Source organism: Cygnus olor, chromosome 20, assembly GCF_009769625.2.
Source record: "Cygnus olor isolate bCygOlo1 chromosome 20, bCygOlo1.pri.v2, whole genome shotgun sequence".
In the NCBI taxonomy this organism is placed as follows: Eukaryota; Metazoa; Chordata; class Aves; order Anseriformes; family Anatidae; genus Cygnus; species Cygnus olor.
The window spans coordinates 8,325,136-8,348,402 of NC_049188.1; the positions used below are offsets into that span (position 1 = coordinate 8,325,136).

Sequence of the window (23,267 nt, forward strand, 5' to 3'; positions counted from 1 at the left end):
CTCTTTTGTTCGCTGTTGCTATGCGAACAGCTTTAAATCTTCGTTGGATCGGGACATTCTCTGAGGATAAATTACGGGCAGGAACTTTGGAAAAGGTCCCTTTTATCCAACTAGATGATGTTCTGTCTCATGAAGAAAACAGATAAGATAGTTTTTCCTTTGTGGATAGGGATTTTTTTTGTAAAAACCCTTCTGAAGACCTGAGATGGAAATCCTCACTCATGGTCTTGTTGACTCTGAAGTTGCTGAAGGCTGTCAAGAGCAAATGACTTCGAACCAGGTATTGATGCTTAAAGTAGCAGCTCGAGCACTGCTTTTCTTGGAGAGCAAGTTGGAGTTGCCGTGGAAGGATTGCAGAGGATGGTTGAAGGTCTTGGAGTTCAGCTGGCAGCCGTGCATCAGCAAGGAGAGCTGCGGCGCTGTCTGAGCCTGTATCTGGAAAAAAGAACCGTATGGGAGGGGAATGGTATTCGAGATGTGTTTAAGAAGTGCGTGGGTAGTTGGGAACTTGGAGTGGTCCTGCAGAGTGCCAGGATCGCTCTGTCATGCTGCATTGCATGCATGGCCTCCCCAGGCTTCTCACCTTGCCTCCCCCGTTCAGATTGCTTGAGGTCCTGACTTGGACCTATTGCTGCACCTTGGCTTGAGGTGATCTAAAGATTGAATGATTTTTGTGAGGTTGCCTTGGCTTTGGCTATGAAGGAGGATAATTGGATAATGTCTCTTCTCAGGGAATCTTTTTTTGGGTGGGTTAAATCCTCACTTCTCCTGCTGGAAAATTCAGCAGCTCCGCTGAATTCCCTGGGATAAGAGAAATTAGCATTTATTGTTGGTGTGGAATCAAAGGGAAGCCGAGCAATTGGCATCTGTGAAGAATCGAAGACTGATTTATTTATTTTCCAAACCTATCCACATCTCAGGATACGCAGGGTGGTTGCTGCATGCTTCATGCTCCACATGAGCGATGTGCTGCAGCCGTGCCCTGGGGCTGGTGCAGAGCCTGTAGTTACGTACGAGGCAAGGGGTGTTCTTCAGGTCTTTGGTTTGGGTTTAACCCACATGCCTTTAAGCAGGACAGAAAACTTCATTCTGAAAGGTGACTAGTCTGGAGCCAAATGAGAAGGTAGGTGGTGGTGGTCATTTCTAATAGAGGTGTCCCTGTAGCACGTTTGTGTTCACTTCACTTCCCAAACATGCCATCTGACAGCTGTGTGACACTAATGGGTGAAGTGTTAACTTTCACATGATTCCGAAGATATTTCAGAAGAGACTTTTCCCCTCTGGAAAACGAATTATAAAACGTTTCCAACTCTTATACTTTTTATTATAACGCAGCTACGTTCCAGCAAAACCTCCTGGCAGATAGCTTGCTCCTACATTTCAGAATGAAGATGTGTTAAATTTATTTGCTGAAGGAGCTTGTAGCTAGCCCCGTAACCCTGGTCATGGGGCTGGATATAAAAAGAGGACTAGAATCCTACTTAACAGCGGGGAAACAAAACGGGGCTGGAGCTGGAAATGTTATCAGGCCGGGAAGGCGAAAAGTGTTGAGTTACTTCAGAAGTCAGAGTTTGGACATGTGATTTCGGACATGTGGCTTCGCTCATCGCATCCACGTGTGGTTCACGCTGCTCGTGTGAGGTCAGATGCGCCATGGCTGTATAAAGACAACCAGATCCCCAAAGCAACCTGCAGTAAAACAGCACAAAAAATGCGGGCCAAGTCCGTTTCCCTCGCTGGATCTCCGTAGGTCCTGCTGAACCTCTGTGCGTGGGACGGGTGCCTCCGCTCCTCGTGCCTGTGGGTGGCAGGCTGAACTGCCCACCCCAAAGCAATCTGCCAAATGAGCAGGGCGTTTCCCAACAGGATAATATCCTGCTAATTCAGCGAGGTTTTTAGGCAAGTACTCAGTGTTCTGTATGTGATGTGTATTTTTGATTTAGGATTGATGGAACATTGGGGTTTTGTGTGGAGGTTTCATTTCCCTACTCTAAATGCATATTAATCAGGAGTAACTACATATTTTTCTATGCTTAGTGAACGGAAATTTATTGCGGTAACCTTAAACCTCCAGGTCATGTCACAGAGGTGCTTTCACAGAATGTCTTGATCAGATTTTGCCAGCACATTGTTGTAACATGAATACTGAAGCACTGGTCCACCTGGGATAAAATCCTACTATGCGCATCGTTGTACACCAGCTTTTGTTGGGCTGATATTATTTTCTTTGTAACAAAACTGCTCCCCTCCACTGACTGAGACCAGGCACGTGAATGTTTCTTAGAGGTGAAAACTGCTTGCAGGTTTTCTTTCTGCTCTGACCTTGATTCTTTTTCAGGCCCTGGAAGAAGCTCAGAAAGCCATCCAGCAACTCTTTGGTAAAATTAAGGATATTAAAGACAAGGCTGAAAAATCAGAACAAATGGTGAGTGGCAGCTTCGTCTTAGTCTTTGAAGGGGAGGGGGGCACTGATTTTTGTCTTTGCTGCTGCCTGGTTTGTAATTTGCCATCAAGCATGCATTGCATCTGTACCCTTGGCCTTGCATTAACGTGGCTGGAGCTAAAATGGGGAGAGCCCTTTTCATCTCCTTAAAACTTTGTTGCAGTGGCTTGATATTTAACCAGACTCCTGTTTGTTTGTTTTTTTTGTTCACCAGGTTAAAGATATCACGCGGGATATCAAGCAGCTAGATCATGCCAAGCGTCATCTGACCACCTCCATCACCACCCTCAATCACCTGCACATGCTGGCAGGAGGAGTGGACTCACTGGAGTAAGCACATGAATTTTAGTGGCACTTTGACACCACTGCTGAGTTCTTAATTTCAGTGCAGTGCTCTGAGTAGGTCTGTAACAGCTGCTTATTTTTCTGGAGGGAAGTTTACTTAATAGGTTGGGAATGAGAGTCTGGCTTCATGAAAGTGTAAGGCAGTCTGTCCAGTTAGGTATCGTCATCAGGGATGTGCTCTTCAGGGGTTTGGGGGGATTCTTAGCGGTCTCTTCCTAAATTGGAATGGGATCTCTCTTTCTGGAAGGTCTGCTCTAATTCTGAGAACGAGTTCAAAGCAGCCGTACAGCTTGCATTGTGTATGAAGTGGGGTTAGATGGTTCTAATAATTCTTTGTGGTTTTCTTTTTTTAATGTGCTTGAGAAACACGGGCTAAGGGAGTTCAGTTTTTACATGTTGCATCTGTGAAGTTGTGAGACCCAAGCACAGCCTGTTCTTGGATTGTAGCAAATTCTGCACGAACGCTGGATTGCGAAGTGTTCAGAATTAAATTTTACTTAGGCTGCTGTCTCCATTGGAATGATCCTAAAGGATGAAATAAAAATAAAGTTGTTTTTTTCTGCAAGTTCCCTGTGAAAGTTATTAACAAAAAAGTCAAGGCTAATGGCTTTTCAGCATAATGATTCTCCTCCCTGTGAAGCTTTAACTCACACTTTGTGTGTGATGACGAATGGCTTAACTCAGGTCATTATAGTAAAATAACATTTACTGCCTCCGGACCCATACTGGGAAGTGGATGCATTCAGTAGTTTACATGTTCTTTGCCAAATGTTGCTTTTGACATTTATGTTTTCTGGAGCTTTGTTAGATGTGTCCTGCATTGGTTTATTTTAGCATCAGTTAAGTGAAATTTTAATGCTGCATTGGAATGTTAATGAAGAGTTGTGTATTTTAGAAAAATAAATGTCAGTAGAAACTGGCATGACCCGGTATGGATGAGGTAACCTGTGGAATTGCCACCCAAGATTTTCCTCAGACTTGCTTTGTTGAATCTTTAATTTCCTTTACAGGGCTATGACCAGGAGGAGACAGTATGGGGAAGTTGCCAACCTCCTCCAAGGCGTTGTGAATGTGTTAGAGCACTTCAACAAATACATGGGGATTCCTCAGATTCGGCAGCTTTCTGAAAGGTAAAGTCATCAAACACTGAGTACTTGCATGCCTGCTGGGAAGGAAAGTTAGAAAATGCAAGAGAGAATCAGTTCCTCAGGAATGTAAAGGCTGGACATGGCCCTTTGAAATTCTTTCCAGCCAAAACAAACAGGTTAAAACTGGACAGTTTGCTCAAATCTTGAGCAGCCTGTTCTGTTAAATAACAGTAATTAATATGGATGCAATTCATGAATGATCTGGGCTTCTCATTGACTGGCTTTTAACTTACTTACCTGGAGTAATGCATGGAAGAGCAAATTGTTTTATGTGATCTTCACATACAGGTGTGTTTGTTGTAAATCCCGAGGTGGTGCTTTCTCATACATTGAGTTTCTGCTGCCAAAACCTGCCACTGTTGCCCAGTTCTACTGAGATCTGAGGCATGTAGCGAATCCTCCCAAAATCACATGCACCACGCCTGACTGCTGTAGTCGTTTGTGCTGAGTTTGTACAGTCCTGATTTTCTAATGCGGAATTATGCATTTAAATTTGGTGAGTTTTAGTGCAATTCCAGCAGCAAGTGCCCACCATTCTCGGCAGTGGCATGTGAAGGCTCAGTGGTGACTAAGCCACCAGCTTTCCTACTGTCCTCACTTGTGACTTTACAGCTGGGCGTCAAGAGAACAAGGTCCTCCCTGTTCTAGGCTACCTTGCTGTCCCTGGCCCAAACCTACTTTTCCTGCTTTACAGCAGGCTTATTTTCCCTTGCACCACACAGATGATGTTTACTTAGCAGCTTGTAGTAGTGCTGAGCACAGCTCAGAGGTGCAAACAGCCTATTAACATTTGGGATGAACCTTCTTAATGATACAACTGTATCTGATAGCATTTCTTTTCAGTTTGAAAATTACACATCTGTCACCACCATCCTCTTGATGCCTGAGATTACTTTGCTCATTATAGAGTTAGTTCAAGGAGTCTTCTAATTAATTAGGGTTTTGGTGACTAATTAATTTTGTGGTGACTGCCTTTGCTAAGATGGCAGCTGGCTGCCTGTGCTGTTTAGTGATGGGAAAAAGTGTTTGAGTGATATGTTTGTAATAATTCCATGTAAATCTGTTGGACCTTCTATATGGTATGGATACATCTTCCAGAAAACCCAGATGGAATCAATGAAGCTGATCAAAATAAAGATCGACCCTAAATCTTGAGAGAGAAAAGATGGAGCCTTGTTTTAACAAAGCATTTGACCGTAAGCATTTGTTGAAATGAACATGAACATCAAAGAGAGAGAAACATATGTCAATGCTCTTCTGAATTTAGGTTGTTGTCTATTCCAGCCTCATGCTCAGAAAGATAACTTGCTTCGTTTTCTTCCAGATTGGTAATGACAGAAACCTGCTGTCACTGGCCGTTTTAAAGCCACGTACAACTTAAGCCTTGGTGCAGAACTCTGGCTGGCTTTTGCTTTTTAGGGGATGATTATTTATTACTTTTGTAGTTGTTGGTAATTAAAGAGAACAATTCATCACAATGCTAAAAGGCACAGTGGTATCAAGTCACACCAGAGAGATTGGCAGGGACACGGAGGAGAATTTCCTTTGTTTTATTCTCCTTTCAAGATAAGGATCTGAAAAGCTCAAGAAAGGCTGTTCCTCCTATTTTTAGCAGTGCCTCTGTGGGGCTTTCCTCCCAGTGTTTACGCAGCAAGAGTCGCACCATCTGGTAGTGATAGAAGTGGCTGCTTGTGGGGTGAGAGGAGAGCTGCACCCAGGGTGTTGCTGGGGTCTCTTTACCACTTTGACATCCAGGCAGCAAATTACTACAGGGAGGTCTCCAGCGTGGTAATATCTGCTCTGCAGTTGGACTGCCCATCTACCTACTGGGGCCCAGTTTGGAGTTGACTTCTCTCTCGTTGCTTGGAAATACTTCCACGATTCACGAAACATCAAAGGAAGTTTGCCTGGCTTCTCGCAGTGCTATTTTTAGGCTGAAATTACTGGGGTTTGGTATCTCATGGATTTGGTTTAATAGCACAAGTGAAGCCTTTTGGATGTTTGTGAAGGCAAGAAATGCTTTAGTGGATTTTGGCGCAGACTGTGACAGTAACCAAAGTATCACATACAGTAAATCTATTATATACACTGCTAGACGAGTGGATTCTCTTGCTTTATTTAATACAGAGCCTCTCTTTCTCGGCGTGAATGGAGTGAAGTCAAATATGAATGGGAGACCATGTTAGATGCTTAGCGCTGTTAGATGTGATCTTTGTCATGTGGGGTTCAATCTAAGTTCCTGCTTAAGTTTTATAGGTTGCTTTCTACCTGTTCCAGCTGCTTGAAAATAACCAAGCAAAATCCCACTGCAAGTATTTATTGGAAACCTGACTGAGCTCTCAGTTGGGTTCTTGGAGAGATTCTGTTGAGTATTGATGTAAAAATGACATAATTCGCATCCAAATGTGAGCATTCTCCTAATCGTGTTCCTAAAACTACTTCTGCTGTGGTGCATTGGAGGTTGTTTGTTGTAGTAAATAGCAAAATTTTATCTCTCAATTCTCTTCTGTTCCCTATCTGTAGGGGGAGCTTACAATTAGTGGTCACAAACCCACCCATGAAAAAAGCCTTGCAGATAGTGGAAAAAAGCTTGGAAAGTATTTGGGGGGAAAAAGGAAGATTATAAGTTTGCCCCAGCAGAACAGGCTAGCTCAGCCTCTTTGTATCTCAGTGAGCTGCCAGGCGTAGTTTAAGACTTCTGGTAGCTTTGGCTAAAGGGATTGCGGTTTCTAGTAATTTTTGTCGTTTGAAGCATAAGTGTGAGGATTTTTTTGTTTGTTTTTATGGTGGGGAAACAGTACAAGAAGCCACTAGTAATAAAACAAAAGTCAGAAAACCAAAAATCTCTGCTCGTGTAACCAAACGTTTTGGCACATGTGAGCGACCCCAGGAAAAAGCAATTCCCCGCTGCGGTGAGCCAGGATGGCTGCTGGGCACCCCAGCAGGCTGCCGGGAGGGATCCAGTCAGGGAAGGAGATGTGTACAAAACCAGCCTGGGGAGAGATCCGAAATCTGTTACCAGCTGCGAGTGCCTGAGCTTGCTGAGCCTCAGTGGGTAATTCACTTCTTGTAAGTATTTGAACACAAGCTCTGTTAGACACGCACAAATGGTCCTTCAGCGGTGAACATGAGTGAAGCTCGCCCCGGGATTGAGGCTTTTACCCCGGCAGTTTCCATTCCTGCTGCAGGAAGGTTGTCCCCAGCTACAGAAGGGCTCTGAGCTTTCCGTGGGGAGCAGGAAGCTCCAGTGGCTGAAGCAAGTGCTGTCCTGTGTTCTCCGCCTAAAGCAGTCTTTCTGGAAAAACACGGCGTAAATGTTTTTGTTTCTCTGCATGTGCTGGTGGGGAAAAAAAATAATTGTGTGGGATTGTGTGCTTACAGAAAGAGCGATAATTACTGGGAGGGTGCTGAGGCACCCGGTTGTTGCTCACATGCTTAAACCCTTGGCCGGTTTGGTTTCTCTGCCCCATCCTTATCTCTCAAAACATTAAAAAAAATAAAAAACTCATTTTCCTTGTTTGCTTTCAAGAGATTTTTAAGCAGCACAGGTTTAAAAAAATACTACTTTGACATCCCAGCTCAGCAAGGCATTCATGCAAGTTTCTTAGTTCAAGGATATGAGAATCCCCATTAAGGATACCCTTAAGTACTTTCCTGAATCAAAGCCTAAAACAACAAAGCCCGTGGACAGAGCTTTTAACTGCCTGACAGTGCCTCTATTAAATTTGTTGAGGCTTGAGGAATCTGGCTGCTGTTCTTTCCAGTGCTCCCACTGTACTCGTGCTGCAGCTGTTGTCTAACAGGAAGGCCCCTGCTGTATGCAAGGCAAGAAATACCACAGCTCATGGGTCCAGTGTTTATGCAAACTCATTAATTCATGTGACTCCTAAAACTAAAGGCTTTTTGTTTGTTGATCACGGAAAAGATGAAATTTTTCAACCCAGGGTTAGTATGCTTACTGTATGCCTGTAGCTGTGGTTGCTTGGCTGAGTTCCTCCTCCTCGCTTAAATTCTCTGCTCCATCTATTTCAGCACATTAGTGAATCCCTTTTGTTTTACAGTTACGAAGGTGTTAACTGTGGATCTGTACCTGGAAGGGTGAAAGATTTCTAAACATCCTGTGAAACAGAAAGCTTGAGTGAGAATTAAGTTTGACATCGCAGGCAGGAAGCTTTTCAAGCAAGATCCCCCCAGATAAATCCTGCATAAGGCAGGTCGCACTTACAGTTAAATCACAGATACAAAGTTATATTTCAGCCATGACTTTTAAAGGACTAGAATTTTTGGCATTTGGCACCGTTAAAGAATCCAGACTATTCTCCAGCATTGTCAGGTCAGCTTGGAGCGGAGCATTTCCGCTACTAATGGACCTAAAAGGGGAAGATTAAAGAAACAGATCATTCCTTGATGAAGTTGAGGAGTCGTAAACAAAAAAATACCCAAATTCTTCCCACAGTCTGAAATGCTTTCACAAAAGTAAATGTAGCCGTTCTTTCTAACATATCTATCTCAGTGGAAAAATCCACTGCTTTGAATAATCAATTTAGCCCTTAAAGTGTTTCCAGTATAATAAAAAGTGATGGAAGAATGTGAGGGCTGCAGAGGGATGTAAGTGCCTAACTATTTATTTTGGCTCCTTCCAGTACGTGTAGGCATTTCCATTTCCCTAGAAGTATCAATTAAGCCATATTGACTTTTATTTCTGGAAATTGGAAGCCTTATTCTCTCAGCTAAATAAAGAGCGAGATTGTGATCTGTTTGGACTTTTTCACCCGTCTCATACCTTTGCTCTTATGCTGCTTAAGACAGAAGATTTATAGGATAAAACCACGGCCAACAGCATGCACATGGATGCATTTAAAAATAGGTCAGTGCACCTGGAGCTGTGAAAGGTTCGCTATGAAGATTGAGACTCTGTGCTTTTAACACAAGAACTTCATACTTTTTGAAACTTGATCAACAGAAACAAGTATGAAGATCTGCTATAAATCGATCACCTTGGTGTTAAAGGGGAGCCCTGCTGATTTCTCAGCTGATTAAGTGGCCATTATTGAAATACTAAATTGCAGCAGCGCGAGAGCATCGAGGACTCGTTCCAGTAGAGTTCAGGGGCTGATGCTGTGCAGATGGAGCTGTCTTCCAAGTGTCATTCGTGGAGGAAATACCTTCCCAGTTTTGACATGCAGGCCTTCTTAATGTGGATTTTTTTTCTTTAGCATACTTTTTATTTCGTCCCTTAAGAGAACCCTATGTAGCTGTTAGTTTTCAGTCCACTTTGTAGGCAAGTTTGCAGAAAATGGAACAAAAGTTGTTTCTTCTGTCCTCATCAGGGTGAAGGCAGCGCAAAATGAATTAGGACAGCAGATCCTGGCTGACTTTGAGGAAGCCTTTCCTTCTCAAGGTACAAAGGTAAAGCTCTTCCCCTCTTCTTCCCATTGAAAAGTGTGGCTGAAAACTAGCCAACATCATTGTCATCAGCTTTTATCTCATTTTACATCTAGGCTTGATCTCTCTGTTTCAGGAGCTAATTTAGAAAGCAAATGAGTCTCCCAGGCTGCAGGGTGCTGAACACATTTCTCACTGTTTCTCTCCAGCGAATGTGTGAGAGAAATAACACCCTTCCTCTGTCAACGCTGCATCTTGAGTCTAGCTGAGAAGTGCTGTTACACTGATCATTTGCACAGACAGAAAAAGCACTGATCGGTGAGAACCCCATCACGGTGACTTTCAAAGTCAGACTGTTCTTAAAACACAGCAGTTGCAGTGAGATCTGCGAGCCAGTCAAGGATTACACCAAGCACTGTGTGGCCCTATAGACCAAAGTGGGGTCCTGCACCCTTGGCATGTAATCCAGGTGTTCCTCACCTGTGTTTGTGGTTATCTGTTGGGCACAAAAAGTCTGTGTTGTATGCAGGGAAAGCCAAGCACAAGCTGTCTGTTGACATGCTACTGCCACCAAGTTTGTCTCTTGTTTACTCAGCACAGATACAAATCTGGGCTAGGGCTAAGGCACCAAATGTGCTTCCCCCAAATTATGCATCCACATGTTTGCAAACAACATGGGGGTAGGTGTGAATTTGAATTTATTCTAAAGAAAACACTGGTTTTGTCTTCCAAAGTGCCGGCTCTATTGGTTTCTTCATAAAACTAGCAGAAGTACAGAAATGAGGAAACTACTTGGAGCAGGTTCTTCATGAAGGGCAAATCTACGTACACACGAAGCAGCTTCAAAAGAGCATTTTTAATGCTTCTAAATTTTCTGTATTTTCCCCTAACGTCATCATAGGGGTCAATACAGACCAGCAGATTCTCCTTTAAGTGTTGCTTGCTGGTCATCACTAGACTGCTTTTTCCCCATTATTTTGGCCTTCAGTTTTGCAGAAAATAAGTTTTCTTGTTCCATGTCAGCCACTTCTCTTTAGCTGTTCTTCTGAATATCTAGGACAATGAAAGAATTTTCAGAAGTGCTAGGACTATGGTTCTTTTCTGTAAAGGAGGTTGCTGCACTTCTGCAGTAGGCGGATTCCTGGCTGTTGAGCAACAGAAGAACTTTTTGGCCAGTGAAATGGAGGGAGCTCAATTTCATCCAACGGTAGAAAGATGCCTCAGTAATAATAGAGTAGCATCAAAAAGAGAAGAATAATGGGAAAGGATAAAAACGAGATAACTTGGATACAGTACAATTTGTAATCACCCATTCAGCTATTCAACCTTAAATCATTTGTTCCTGTTTATTTTGTTAGAGGCCTGGTGGACCCAGCAACGTCCTGCGTGATGCGTGTCTAGTCGCAAATGTCCTGGATCCCAGAATCAAACAGGAAATCATCAAGAAATTTATTAAACAACACCTCTCGGAGTATCTGGTCCTTTTCCAAGAGAACCAAGATGTAAGGGAAGCATTGCGAGCTACATTTGAATTTTGTAAATGCTCCTGCAGAGCAAGATGCAAAGTTCACGTTTCCACAGCTTCCTGTGGTAAAGTGTCTTTGACCCGAGGGCTTGGAAGCAGTGACTTGTTGGTGCGATATGGACTGGCTGATAAGTTGGGAGGCAATGTTGTCTTATGCGAGGATGATTTCCTCCTCTTCTAGAGCTTCTATGAACTTCTTTAAGTTCATAGATCAGCACTGTAACAAATAAATACAAGTTAGATACACTTTCTGCCCTGTAAAGTGTTGAAAACATATTTTAATAGTTGCAAACCCAAAACCCTTAATAACAGTTCAACAGAATTTGCTCTTAATTCTCACAAGATAGGATATTCAGTCTAGCATGTGTTTTGGCACTTTTCAAATGCTAGAAGTCATTCTTCAGGATTATTAAAAGTGATCAAGTTAACTGTGATCAGTAGCCCGAGCTCGTCTGTGAAACTACAACAGTACAGTTAAGCAGTCGGGCTGAGTATTAACAGCTGCTGCTGTTAAAGGTACTGTTCTTAAATATATTGCTCTCCATCTCAGGTCGCCTGGCTGGATAAGATTGACAGGCGCTATGCTTGGATAAAACGTCAGCTGGTGGACTATGAGGAGAAATATGGGCGCATGTTTCCCCAGGAGTGGTGCATGACAGAGCGCATCGCTGTGGAGTTTTGTCACGTCACAAGGTGAGCGTGGGGCAGGGGGGCTTGTGGCGCTTCCTTGCAGCATCGCCTTCCTTGAAACAAAAGATTGGGCACGTCTTTTGCCAGGTTGATCACATAGTCATGGGGCTTTAAAGGCAATCTCCTTGTGTATATATATATGTATGTAAATTGCATGTGATTAAAAGCGAGTAGAGAGTGAACAACCCCAGAAGTAACCCTAAAATTGTATTTACTGTTGAGAGAGCAAGACAGTATGGAAATGGATTTTCAGTGTACAGAGGTAAAAATCAGTAATATTAGAAGAAAGTGGGGAAAAAAAGGTGGGAGCAGACTGTGATGTCAGTGCTCTGGATTATGTTCTTTGAAAGCCAGAGGCAGGGGACCAGAGGAAGGTTCCAGCAGGAGTTCTGGGTTCCTCCTTAGTCACTGCACTTCCCAAGATTTGGTGCTGCTGAGTTTCCTGCCTGCAGTGTGTTCTGGGTGTTTGGAGGCAGGGTCCTGCTACCCAAAGCTCTTAACAACTGTGGTTATGTTTGATGTGTGATCTATAAAGCAGTTTTGTTGTTAAAGAGAGCATCTTAGGAATTAGCTTGTTTTGTGGTGAAAGCACCTCTAGGTAATAAAATGAATTTCATTCTTAGGTTTTGGATCTTTTTCTTTATAGAAAACCACATTTATTTTCCCCATTTTCTCACTCTTTCAGGACTGAGCTCTCAAAGATAATGCGTACAAGAGCAAAGGAGATTGAGGTCAAATTGCTTTTGTTTGCAATTCAGAGGACAACCAACTTTGAAGGGCTTCTGGCTAAACGCTTCTCAGGTTGCACTCTAGGTGATGGGACAGTGGTAAGCAAGAGCAACCCTTTCTACGTCTTCCTGGGGGGGAAAAAGCTGATCTTACACATAGCTATGGTAATGGGAAGCTGCAAAAAGCTACAGCATCCACTGGAGGTGGAATGTTTAGTGTGACTGTATTCAGTGGATTGTAGTTGAGAAAGTGATTTCTGATCTTGTAGTTACGGTAGAGGGGATGGTGTAGGGCTCACAAGACGGAAACTACACTGACTGTGTACTCTGTTGGTTCTCCTGGACGCTGCTGTTTGCAGCTGAAGCCACATTGGTATGGAGAACCACGAAGTAATTATGGCACGGTGACTGCATTATAATATTTGTTCTCTGCATATCGATGACACATTATAACTGAAAGTCGTCTCCTCTGTTCATTTCTAGTTACCACACGTTTACCCCATGGTAACAACTTCCAGTCTCACATTGGGTTAATTTATCTTGCAGGGGTGTCGATAGCTTCCACTTTTCAGTGTCTTGTTTGGTAGGCTGTAAAGGCAGAGCCAAGAGAAACACCTCGGTGAATACCTCTGGGGTCATCTCTCTGCTTTTTATGCCTGAAATCTCATCTAAGTGCTCTGCCAGCCAAGTGCCCTGGGAGCACAGAGCCCACATGTGGCTCAGGAGCCACTGGTTTGAGGTTCACTGCTCTGGCCAGCTGGTTTCTCAAAGCCTACTTGGATGTGATAATTCAGTTTATGAGGCAAGCCTGCTGGGCCTGTTTGTAATTTGCTGTGGATCAGCAGGTGCTGCTAATTAAAAAGGGAAGTCCTGTAAGGATTTCTTCCTGGCTGAATTTAGATCTCTGAAGAATATTGGCTTTGTTTTTCTGACGAATTTCATACAAGGTTTGCAGCTTTAATTAAATTGACTTCACTGGGTTGTTATCCCTGTGGAAGAGGTAGGCACAGAATCTGTTACAAATGAAATAGACAGAAGGGGAGAGTGCGGCTTGAAAAAAAAGTTTCCCCTCCTGTCTATGTGATGTACCTAGAGGCTATGACACTCGAGATGTCGTCATCTGACCTGTTTTAAACACAAAATGAAGCCCATAATTTTAAACGGCTATCTAGTGAGTACACAGTGGGGATGAGCAGTGTCATGGGAGCAATAACGTAGGATTTACTGCAGCAGCAGCAGAGTTTTGGAGCCTTCTGTCAGGGGTGGTGTCACCAGTCCTGCAGTTACATGTTGTGTTTTCAAAGGATTTAGGAGCAAGTCACAGCTGAGCAAGAGCCACCCTGACACGTGTGCCTCTACTTGCGTAGGAGAAAGACATCAGCTAGAATTGTAAATTCAGATGCTTTTACCTGCAAGTTAAATAAAACCTGAGCAGAAACCTCTTTTTGGGAGAGAGGGGGATGGTCAGACCACAGGGGCCACCTCATCTAAGCTTCCTGACGACACATGGCTCTCTAAGAGAACACAAAGAAAAATGCCGCTGGAGGAACCACTCTGAGCTCTGCTTGAGCCTTCTCTGTACCCTTCTGGGCTCTGCATCTGAGAGCTGCTGAAGCAGCAGGGAGCCCTGATGGGTCTTCCTGATGGAGACCACGTGTTTTGGAGCATGGGGTTTGAGAGAATGGGAATTTCACATTGATCAAAATGCCCTTTCCAGGGATGATTGAGGTAGAGTTGGGTGAGCGTAGGTGTAAGAAGAGTAGGCTTTACAGGTGAAACACTGAAGTCTGCAGTCACCACTGTGCTTGGAGAAGACAAACTGCTGTACAGTGCTTTGAAGGGCTTAGTAAAGCAAAACATGGATGTGGCTCTGTGGACTGTGGGTCAAAACAGACTGTTCTCTAAGGAGTGTCCTTTTTTTAACCTTTAACACAGAAAAAGCCAGAAGTGCCTCCTCCCTCTACCAACCCATTTCTCGAGGATGAAGCTGGGACAGAGACAGATGAGATTGTAATTGAAAAAAGTGATGCAGAAAAAGTAAGTTTCTGAAGCTCTCCTGTCCCCAGTGAGGCAGTCTCTGTGTCAAAATCTCTGGTGGTACCTAAGCTTTTCCTGTGACATTGATTCGAAGGGTTTGTTTTTGCAGCAATTCATTTAGCACGGTTTTGTTTCTCTGTGCAGCATACAAGCTCCCAGTATGACTGTGGTTTGCTGTGGTTCGCTTCACTGAAACCAAAGCAATCTTTATTTCAGTTAATAGTGCAGAGACAATCCAGTCACATGAGAGCAAGCAGGATTCAGTTCTAGCCCATGCAGCAACAGCTCAAATGTAACTGGAGGACTTCTGTCAAAGAAAGATGAACTAGCATAGTTGGGTTTTCAGATCCCAGGAGGAGCTCCCACTACAAGGAGTTGCAATTCATATTTTGCCTTGTCAGCCAAGCAGACTAAGTCTGGAGTCATCAGACAGCTCATTGAACTTTCAAGTGTCAGTTTTAGGTTTTCACTCCAAATATATTACTGCTGGGATTTTTATATCTGTAGTGTTTTTCATCCATTACCTCTGCGTTGCTGGCAACACCTAACTGCTTGTAAAAGCGCTGGGTTTCAAAAGCCCTCTGCAAACAATAAAGGAGTGAATAGTAAGCACTTTTGTTTTAATTGGCACCAGTATCAAAGTCTGCAAGCCCTCTATTTTTTACTCACCAGACAGATATTTTCTAAGCATTCAATTATATGTTGCTTGGGATAGGTACCCTCCCTTCGCTCAGTGAGTTCACGGGCCGTTTACAGGTGGTAGCCTGATACGTGACTGGGGACCTAGGACCTACTCATTTCCATGCCCCAAAATAATTTGTGGGCTGGTAGCTTTCCATCAGCACAGCTGGGTGCAGTGCATCCCCTCTGGAGGGCAGCCCTCTGGCCTCACCACACAGTAGTCTTGAAGCAGAATGATAAAGCAACGTTTTGTTTTTTCCATTAAAATGCAGTGTGGAGAGCTGGTACTGGCCAGACTTTGTCAGTGATCTAGAAGAATGAGATTGGGAGCTCAGGGAGACATGTGTGATGTATTTTTTGTGAAGAGCTTTCTTTCTGCTCTCTGTAGTGGCTGAAAGAAGGTTGGCTCCGGTATGCAGCGTTGAGATGAGGGGACATCCTGGGAGAAAGCAGTAGTGCCAGAATGCAAGTGAAGAGATAAATCACAAAGCCTTTTTAGGTGGTTTAGGGCTGGTTTTAGTGAACAGTGGAACGCTCTGCCCTGGCCGGAAGCACCTGCATGACACCACAGGCCCCAACAGTTCTGTTTCAAAATGCCAAGAATTGGTTAGTGCCAGTGAGTTCAGGTTGCAGGTTGCATTTTCTGCTGTCAGCAGGTGGAGAAGAGAAGGGAAAGGAAGGGTTGAAGATGAAGGGTTGAGTGGTAGAACTCCTTCAAGACACCAGTTCTGAGAATTCAAGACACTTGTGAATGTAAGAGGGAGCCTAAGAGTGAGGGGGGAGGAATCCATATTAAAAAGAACCTCTTTTAGTGATCCTAGCAGTTAGGTTTAATCTGTTTACTTTGGATAGTAATGAAAGGAAACTGGGCCAGCTGCAGACCTCCTTACTGTGACAACAGTAACCTTTTATTATTTCCATCAAACTCAAGGAGGAAATAGCTTAAACATCTGCAGCTTTTGGACAGGATTGCACGCTCAGAAATACAGCTTCGCTGCTACTGTTAAAAGATTTAGTATTCTCTCCACCAGACATGCTGGGAGCAGCATGATGCAGAGGCACATGCACGCAAAAAACCAGTTATGCCTTAGGATTCAGCTCTTCCAGCCTGGTAAATCGTAAACATGATGAATCTGCAACCTTGTGCTGGCGCTGCCATTGTGGAGCCTTGGCGACTGGAAGGCTTCTGTAATTACCACCTATTGTTTTTCTCCCAGCTCTGATGAGTGTGTGCATCCGGCAGGAACGGGCAGGCACTGGCAAAGCGGCTGGGGTAGAGGATGCTGGGCAGTGGCTCTCTCCCAAGGCTGTAAAAAACTTACATTTTCCGTCCCTGCTGTTAGTGAAAAGGTTAATGAAGCCAGTCTCATAGAGGTGGTCTGGCCTCCATAAAACTGTTCACTCACTTTAAGTTTGCAGCCATATGTTCGTATTCATCACGTCTCTGAGCCTTAATTATTTCTGAGAAATACTTGCCTAGCAATTTCTGCAGATGACTTAGTGCCATCATCTCTGTTATATAGGAGAGAACGTCCTTTAGGCTCTCTTGTTTTGCTTTTTTATGCTTAAAAAAAAAAATCAACTGGAAAAATTTGTATCTTCATTGGCTAGGAGCTGATCCTGGCTTTTTGTGGAGAGAGGCAAGAATTCCATTCCAGAGCTCTCTGCAGGCAGTGAAAAGTTGTCAGCTTGCCAGACAGCAACAAGGAAAATTATTTCAAAAATAAAATGAAATCTAGCTGTAGGGCAAAGACAAGTTTAAAGAGCCTGTCCGGCCTGATAGTTAAACATGCACATATTTAAGCATATGAGTAGTCCCAGTGGCTACAGTGAGATGTGCTTGGCCACTTCGTAGAGTACAGTACTGAACTAAAGTGAGAGTAAACTGGATGACTCCCAAACGGCGTCTGTGCTTAACACTCTGTGATTTTTAAAATAGAAGTCTTTGCATCCCCAGAAACATGTTTTACAGTGAAAGTAATCTTGTAATGTTGCCTGTATAATTCCAGCTCCAGTAATTACACTCTGTTTATCTAAATAAAAGTCATCCAGATGAAGTCCATAGCTTCAAGTTGTTATCCTTAATGTTCTAAAATGTAGAGGTTTTTCAATGTTACTTCCAAATAACTGCTGCATTTCGTTTCAGAGGTGACCTGGGGAGTCCTGTTACTGCATTTAAGATTTTTTTCTACTGAAGTCTTTTAGTAGGGAGCAGCCTTCCCTTGAAGGCTAATAGTATTTTAAAAGTGAAAAGATAATTCTTTGGAATACTGACAGCTCTGTAAAAGCAAGGGAAGACTGGGACACACTGACCTTGTATATACTGGTGATTATATGCCTTTGATTATTTGACAACAAACTTTAGTGTTGTAGTATTTCTGAGAGCTTAGATCCTCCGTGCTGTTGTATTACAATTTCTTCTAGGTTTACAGAGCAAGTTGGAAACTAACACTCTCAATGTTTTCTTACAGCCAAAGAAGCCAAAGGCCCCTGACAATCCTTTCCATGGCATTGTTTCCAAGTGCTTTGAGCCTCACCTTTATGTGTATATCGAGTCCCAGGACAAGTGAGTAGCCAGTGTGCTCTTTTAGTTTTGCTTTTGGACGTGCATTACTGTTGCATTGTAGGAGGTTCTGTCTCCAGAAAATGAAGTTTATTGAAAATTTGATTTCTGATTTCATTACGAGCAGCACTCGTGGTTGAAGAAAGTTAGAATGAGTAAGGCCTTTGCTTAAGCAAAAATGAGCATTCAGAGGGTTGTGGATGTTGGTTTCATCTGTAATTGCAAAAGCCTGTAGGAATGATGCCCGCTGCCTTTGCGGAAGAGGCTTAGTGTTTCTGAAATTGCTTCTGTTGCCTCTGCAATTCTCACTGCAGACATAAGCCTTTCTCTCGTCTCATGTCTTCCACAAATAGTAGGTTTGCTTTTTCTGTAAAATACACAAGTGGCTTCATGGCAGAGGAGTTTCAAGATTTGCTTTATAGAAATAAGTTATTTGAGATCCTCAGATGAAAGCTGCTGTAGATGAGCTGGCAGTAAGATAGCATTATCATCGGTCACAGATTGGGACTTTGTCAGGCTTTGTTTAGGGGTTTTAATCCCTAGAACCCTTCTTCATCTTCCTCTTTGAGTTACAGCAAAATAACTTGGATGAGGCGAACTTTCAGCTTAGAACTCTGGGAAGTTTTTACAGCTCTCACCCACGTTTTTTTGTGCACCTTTATTCACACCAGGTTTTTAAAAAGCAACTCTGACAACAGCAGTTGTCAGCTGGGAGAGGAGATGGTTGAAAAAATGTTGACGATAGTCTTTTAGTCCAGGTCAGTGGCCAGAAAGGAAAAACAAGAATCTGCCTCATGTACCTCAGCTATCTTATGCCCTTCTGTCTTCCATGGACTTCCACGTGGACTTTGATTATAAGTCAAAGTTAGCGTCCTGATTTTGTCCAAACTCCAAGATAGCAATCTTGAAAAAGGTTTCCCATGTCCCTCAAATCTTTTATGCCTTAAAGTAAGTAAGTAAATAAAACCTCGCGCAGTGGTTTGTCATGCCAAGGTTAGGTTTCGCTCTGCAGTAAAACGAAGGGAAGCAGATTCCCTAGCCTCCTCCCACCTCAGTGATCTGAGCACTAACTTGTTTGAATACTTCTTCCCATCTCACTGGGGGCCATTTTAATCCCCGTTTTGGTAATTCTACCCCAGTGTGCTCCTACTCCTTTCAGTTGGGTTTTTTCCTTTTCTTTTACAGTTCCGAGATGTTTTATATTAGCTTTATAGCCACAGGCTGCAAGAAGTTCAAAGAAGAGCTGCCACAGTATTCCCCATGCTGTCCTGTCTGCCAAAGTTGCTTTTCTTTGATTTTCGCTCTTCTTCCCCCTTTGATTGAACTTTTGAGGAATCTGTTACTGATGTCTGAAAATGAGGGGTTGCTTAGATAATTGTGTGCTTGGGCTTTGAACAGAGAGAGAAGTGGGGCAGTTCCCACCGTTCACCGTTGTGTTAAGTTTGGGGCAGAAACCAGCCTGGCCCTTTTCTTCTGAAAAATTGTTTCCATACCCATTTAAAGAAGCACAGTGCCAAAATCTGCAGCAATTTAAGAGGAGATACCTGAAAGAAAGACTATAAAGATGCTGTTCTCCACTCTTAACTGCAATGTAAATATCAGGTTTCTTAACAGCGAAGCATATTTCATTTCTTTCCCTTTGGGATATGTGTCTTCAGCTCTTCTTTGTGGTGTGTCAGAGCCACAGACGTGTACATGAGTGAGCTGAGCAGTTCTGCAGGAGCAATAGCTCTGTCGGGTCTGCAGTGTTGCGAATATGCAGAGCTGTGTTTAAGTGTGCTAAAAGGCATGCGTCCTTCAGATTGTTCAGCAAACTGACACTTTGCAGTGGGTGTTTGCAGCCACATGAGCAGAGGGACTTCCAAAATACTCAGTCAGTGGAAACTATCCTGCAAACAATCCAGATAGCTCAGTGCCATTCACACCACTGAACAGACCGACTTACTAAGCACTGTGTTCTTCTCTCGTGCTGGTTTCTGAGGTGCTGCCTAATTCCTCTTGTGATTGCCAGAGATGCAGAAAAACCTCTGAATAGGCTGAGTGAAAGAAAATAAGAAGAGGAATGAAAGGATTTGAGAACCAGAATAAAATTGTATGATTTTGTTTCAGGTTTTCTCTTGGTTAGATTAGGACAGGTCTTGCTCCCAGTAAATATGCTACAGTTTGGTAGCACAGATGTGATAATTCTGAGAATTTGCTTTGAGCTTTTTTGCAGAGCCTATATGGAGAAAATGTTTGTTTTCTGTAGCTCTCCTGCCTTCTTCATGGTTCTTCTCCCAAGCAGATTCTTCTGCCAAATTTTGTGCTCCCATTGTATAACCAACATGTTCATAAAAGGTTGTTAGCCTTCATCTTGTGTTTGGGCCAGCTGAAACTAATGAGAGCTTTGTTGACATCAGCTGAGGTGTGCATTAATAGTGGTGCATTAATAGTATATTAGTTCCCTTAGTGAACAATATCCTGATGTTTTGCTTGTGTCCATCTCGTGCTAAAATAAGTGCGGTCCTCTTGGCCTGCCTCTGAGAGGCAGTTTGTCCAGGTTAGGATCAGAACGAGCACGAAGTTGCAGCACCCCTCTCCCGGCTGTTTTGGACAGCTGCGTTTGCTCCCGCACCCCAGTTGACAAGACCTTGGGGACCAGGGCAATGCAGACCTGTTTCACTTCGCCTTGGAGTGGAGGAGAACATGTGGAGGAAGCGTAAAGAAACAAAAGCCATCGACATTCCTAACTTTGCCTTTAGAATATGGAAAAAAAAAAGCGGCCGGTGACTGCTAAGAAAGCTCCACTTTGTTGCACAGATGGAGCAAAGCACAGATGCAGAGGTGGAAATGCAGCTGTTTAATTCAGCGGGACTTCTGACAGCAGCACGCCACGTCTGCTTTGCTGGAGAACCTGAGGAATGCTGCAGCTCGTAGCACGTGGGAGCCCTCCTGCAGCAGCCGTCTGTTTGGCTATTGTACAGCTCGGGGGGGAGGTGGGCTTTGCTCCGCTGTGGTCGAATCCAATTGATGCTTCAGTTCAGCATTCAATCGCTCATGCCAGTGTAGAGATTTATCACATCGGTTGACAAGCCTGATGTTTTTTACAGTTCTTGTAACAAAGCTGAGGAACTGCGTTTGTAGAATCAGAGCTACGTGAAGTACTCGAAGCAGAAAGCGACAAGCATCAAGAAAGGCTACTTGAATAGCCAAGGAGCCAATTTTAAGCCGAAGAGCCTTGCTTTGCAGTTTAAAGCCCAGGCATTACAAGCACAGCTCTGTAGATCAGTTGGGCCCAGGCAGATCATCCATGGTGCAGCAGTCTGTAGGTTTATTGGAGAAGAGCCATGTCACCTCTTCCCCTTGTGCAGTGTTGTGGGATTTGCTGGTAAATTGGAATGGGAATGTTTTTTCTCTTTCACAAGATGAGTAGAAAGAAAGGATAGAAAGTGGGGAGAAGTTTTTTTGTAGGTGTTTCTTTCCCCTTTCCTTGGCAGAAATAAGTGAGAGTGTTGTCAGTAAGGCTGTACCCGTCCCAGGAGGCCTTAATGCAGTCCCTTTGCATGGACTCTTGTGCTCTGCTAGGTACTCTGTGAACTTGCCTAAGACTGGGAGAATATTTTAAGTTAAATCTCTTTGACAGGCTATTATTTTTTTTTTAATTTGGATCATGGCACAGCATAGCCAGAAGCTTTGGTGATAAACCCTCAGCAGTAAGTGTCTGGTTGTGCCACGGGAAAGGGAGAGCTGGAAGAAGCGGAACCAAGACTGTAGTGGAAACAGGAGTATAAAATATGTGAGCTTCACAACTCATGTTGGTCAGTGGAGTGATATTTTGTCATCTGAAATGTCTATATATTCCAGAGACAGAGATGTGCAGCTTCTGGAGGAGCAGGACCAGCAGAACTCCCCAAGATCAGAGGGCTTCTGTTTGTTCTGTGTATGCTCTGGCCCTCTGCCATGCTAAAAAGCCTTTTTGTCAAGATGAAACAGCAGAGTAAAGTTTATTGTTGTATAAAGACCAAAATATTTGAGTAAGGACCAGGTTATAATGAATCACTGGAGACAATAGTGGGGCTTTTTGTGCTTTTAAAAAGAGTTTAAGTAGGAAGTGTGCTTTGTGCTCATGCTAAATAAAACTGCTGTAAAGGATGTGTCACGTCATGCAAAACCAGGTGGTTTCCAAATGGGCCCCAGCAGTGGCAAGTGGCACACCATTTTGAGCACATCCTTTTGAAAGCCACAATCCCCGAGGCCGCTGATATGGGCAGTCCGACTGCTCCTTCTGCCGGCGCCAGGAATGAAACTCGAGCATAAGCTTTGTGCACTTGCATCGAATGTGCTGAACCCAGTCCTGGCACACTTGCGAGCTTTTCTATGTGACTGGAGAACAGATTGAAGCTGCCACTAAAGCTCTGAGTACAAAGGGTCGTTACTCATCCGCCCAGTCTTCATTACTGCACGAGGTTTGTGCTGGGAGGGTGGAGATGAGAAGGGGCTGGATTATTGAACTGCTAAAACGTGTTTATTGGTGTCACAAGACAGGGCATCTGGTTTTAGGCATTACTCTCTCTTCCATCCATTTCCTCCCCCAACATACTAAAATATCTTCCCGTTGTTTCCCTGCGTTAGAAATCTCAGCGAGCTGATCGACAGGTTTGTGGCTGACTTCAAGGCTCAAGGTCCTCCCAAGCCCAACGTGGATGAAGGAGGAGCTGTCCTGCCCAGCTGTGCCGACCTCTTTGTTTACTACAAGAAGTGCATGGTGCAGTGCTCCCAGCTCAGCACGGGCGAACCGATGATAGCCCTCACCACCATATTCCAGAAGTACCTTAGGGAATATGCCTGGAAAATTCTGTCTGGAAACCTGCCCAAGTGAGTTTAGCTTCCCAAATGCTTCAACACAGTCTGGTGAGACGTTCCAGTGAGGAGCAGATGCTTCATGAAGATAATTAATAAATACATACTTGTTAACGCTTATTTTTCACTGTGAAAGAAAGCACAGAGCAGCAGTGTGACTACATTTACTTCACAATTTTCTCAAATGTTCAGTTTGTTGTTATGAGAAACAGCAAGAGACCAACTGGTCTGTCATGGCATTTTTTTTTTATTTTTTTAAGGGTCCCTGGAAGCTAAATTCATATTTGGCTTTGATTAACAGTCAGAGTTACTGTTTCTTGAAGTTCCTTTTGAAATGCCAGCCCAAGTCTTGTCAGAAAGATCTGTCTTTCAATATTGCCCATACCCTGCTGCTTGGGAAAAGGTTCATGCTTTGATTCTTAGCTCCCTTGTGATATAAGCTCAACATTGCCCATAGATATAACTTATAATGAAGGCGGTTTATTTGTGTGATGCTGGAGTGCTTACCTGTAACTTTCTGCTTTGTAAAATTTTATATATACATGAATAAAACTTGTAGATGGAAATGCAGTGAAAATAGAGGAAATCATTAGAGGTTTACACTAATGTAGGTGAGTGCACAAGCTAAAGGAAGTCTTTGAGATACAGCCAACTTAACTACAGATAATTTTGTATGCTATTTGCCATCTTCAGTTTGTTTTCCTTGTAAACCTAGGAGCAGCAGAATGAGTTTCTGAAGCCAGTAAAATCTTTCACAGATGGAAGGGGAGAGGGTTACATCCAGAGAAGTGGAAAGATAAAATTTTATGTGCATTCTCCATCAGACCTCAGTTGCATTCTTTGTACACGTTTTTTTTGTGTGCTCCATTTTTGCTGTCCAAGA

General features: G+C 43.5%; 1 protein-coding gene across 1 annotated transcript in view; it reads left to right on the forward strand.

The window, feature by feature from the left end:
- VPS53 (VPS53 subunit of GARP complex) overlaps window positions 1-23,267 on the forward strand; it is a 62,711-nt gene that overhangs the window by 15,270 nt on the left and 24,174 nt on the right. Inside the window, exons 5-14 of the mRNA XM_040532197.1 lie at window positions 2,339-2,425; window positions 2,658-2,773; window positions 3,799-3,918; window positions 9,267-9,345; window positions 10,680-10,823; window positions 11,397-11,539; window positions 12,222-12,363; window positions 14,200-14,301; window positions 17,454-17,548; window positions 22,157-22,399. Of these exons, the coding sequence (XP_040388131.1) occupies window positions 2,339-2,425; window positions 2,658-2,773; window positions 3,799-3,918; window positions 9,267-9,345; window positions 10,680-10,823; window positions 11,397-11,539; window positions 12,222-12,363; window positions 14,200-14,301; window positions 17,454-17,548; window positions 22,157-22,399 (1,271 nt within the window). The remainder of the gene's footprint in view (window positions 1-2,338; window positions 2,426-2,657; window positions 2,774-3,798; window positions 3,919-9,266; window positions 9,346-10,679; window positions 10,824-11,396; window positions 11,540-12,221; window positions 12,364-14,199; window positions 14,302-17,453; window positions 17,549-22,156; window positions 22,400-23,267) is intronic.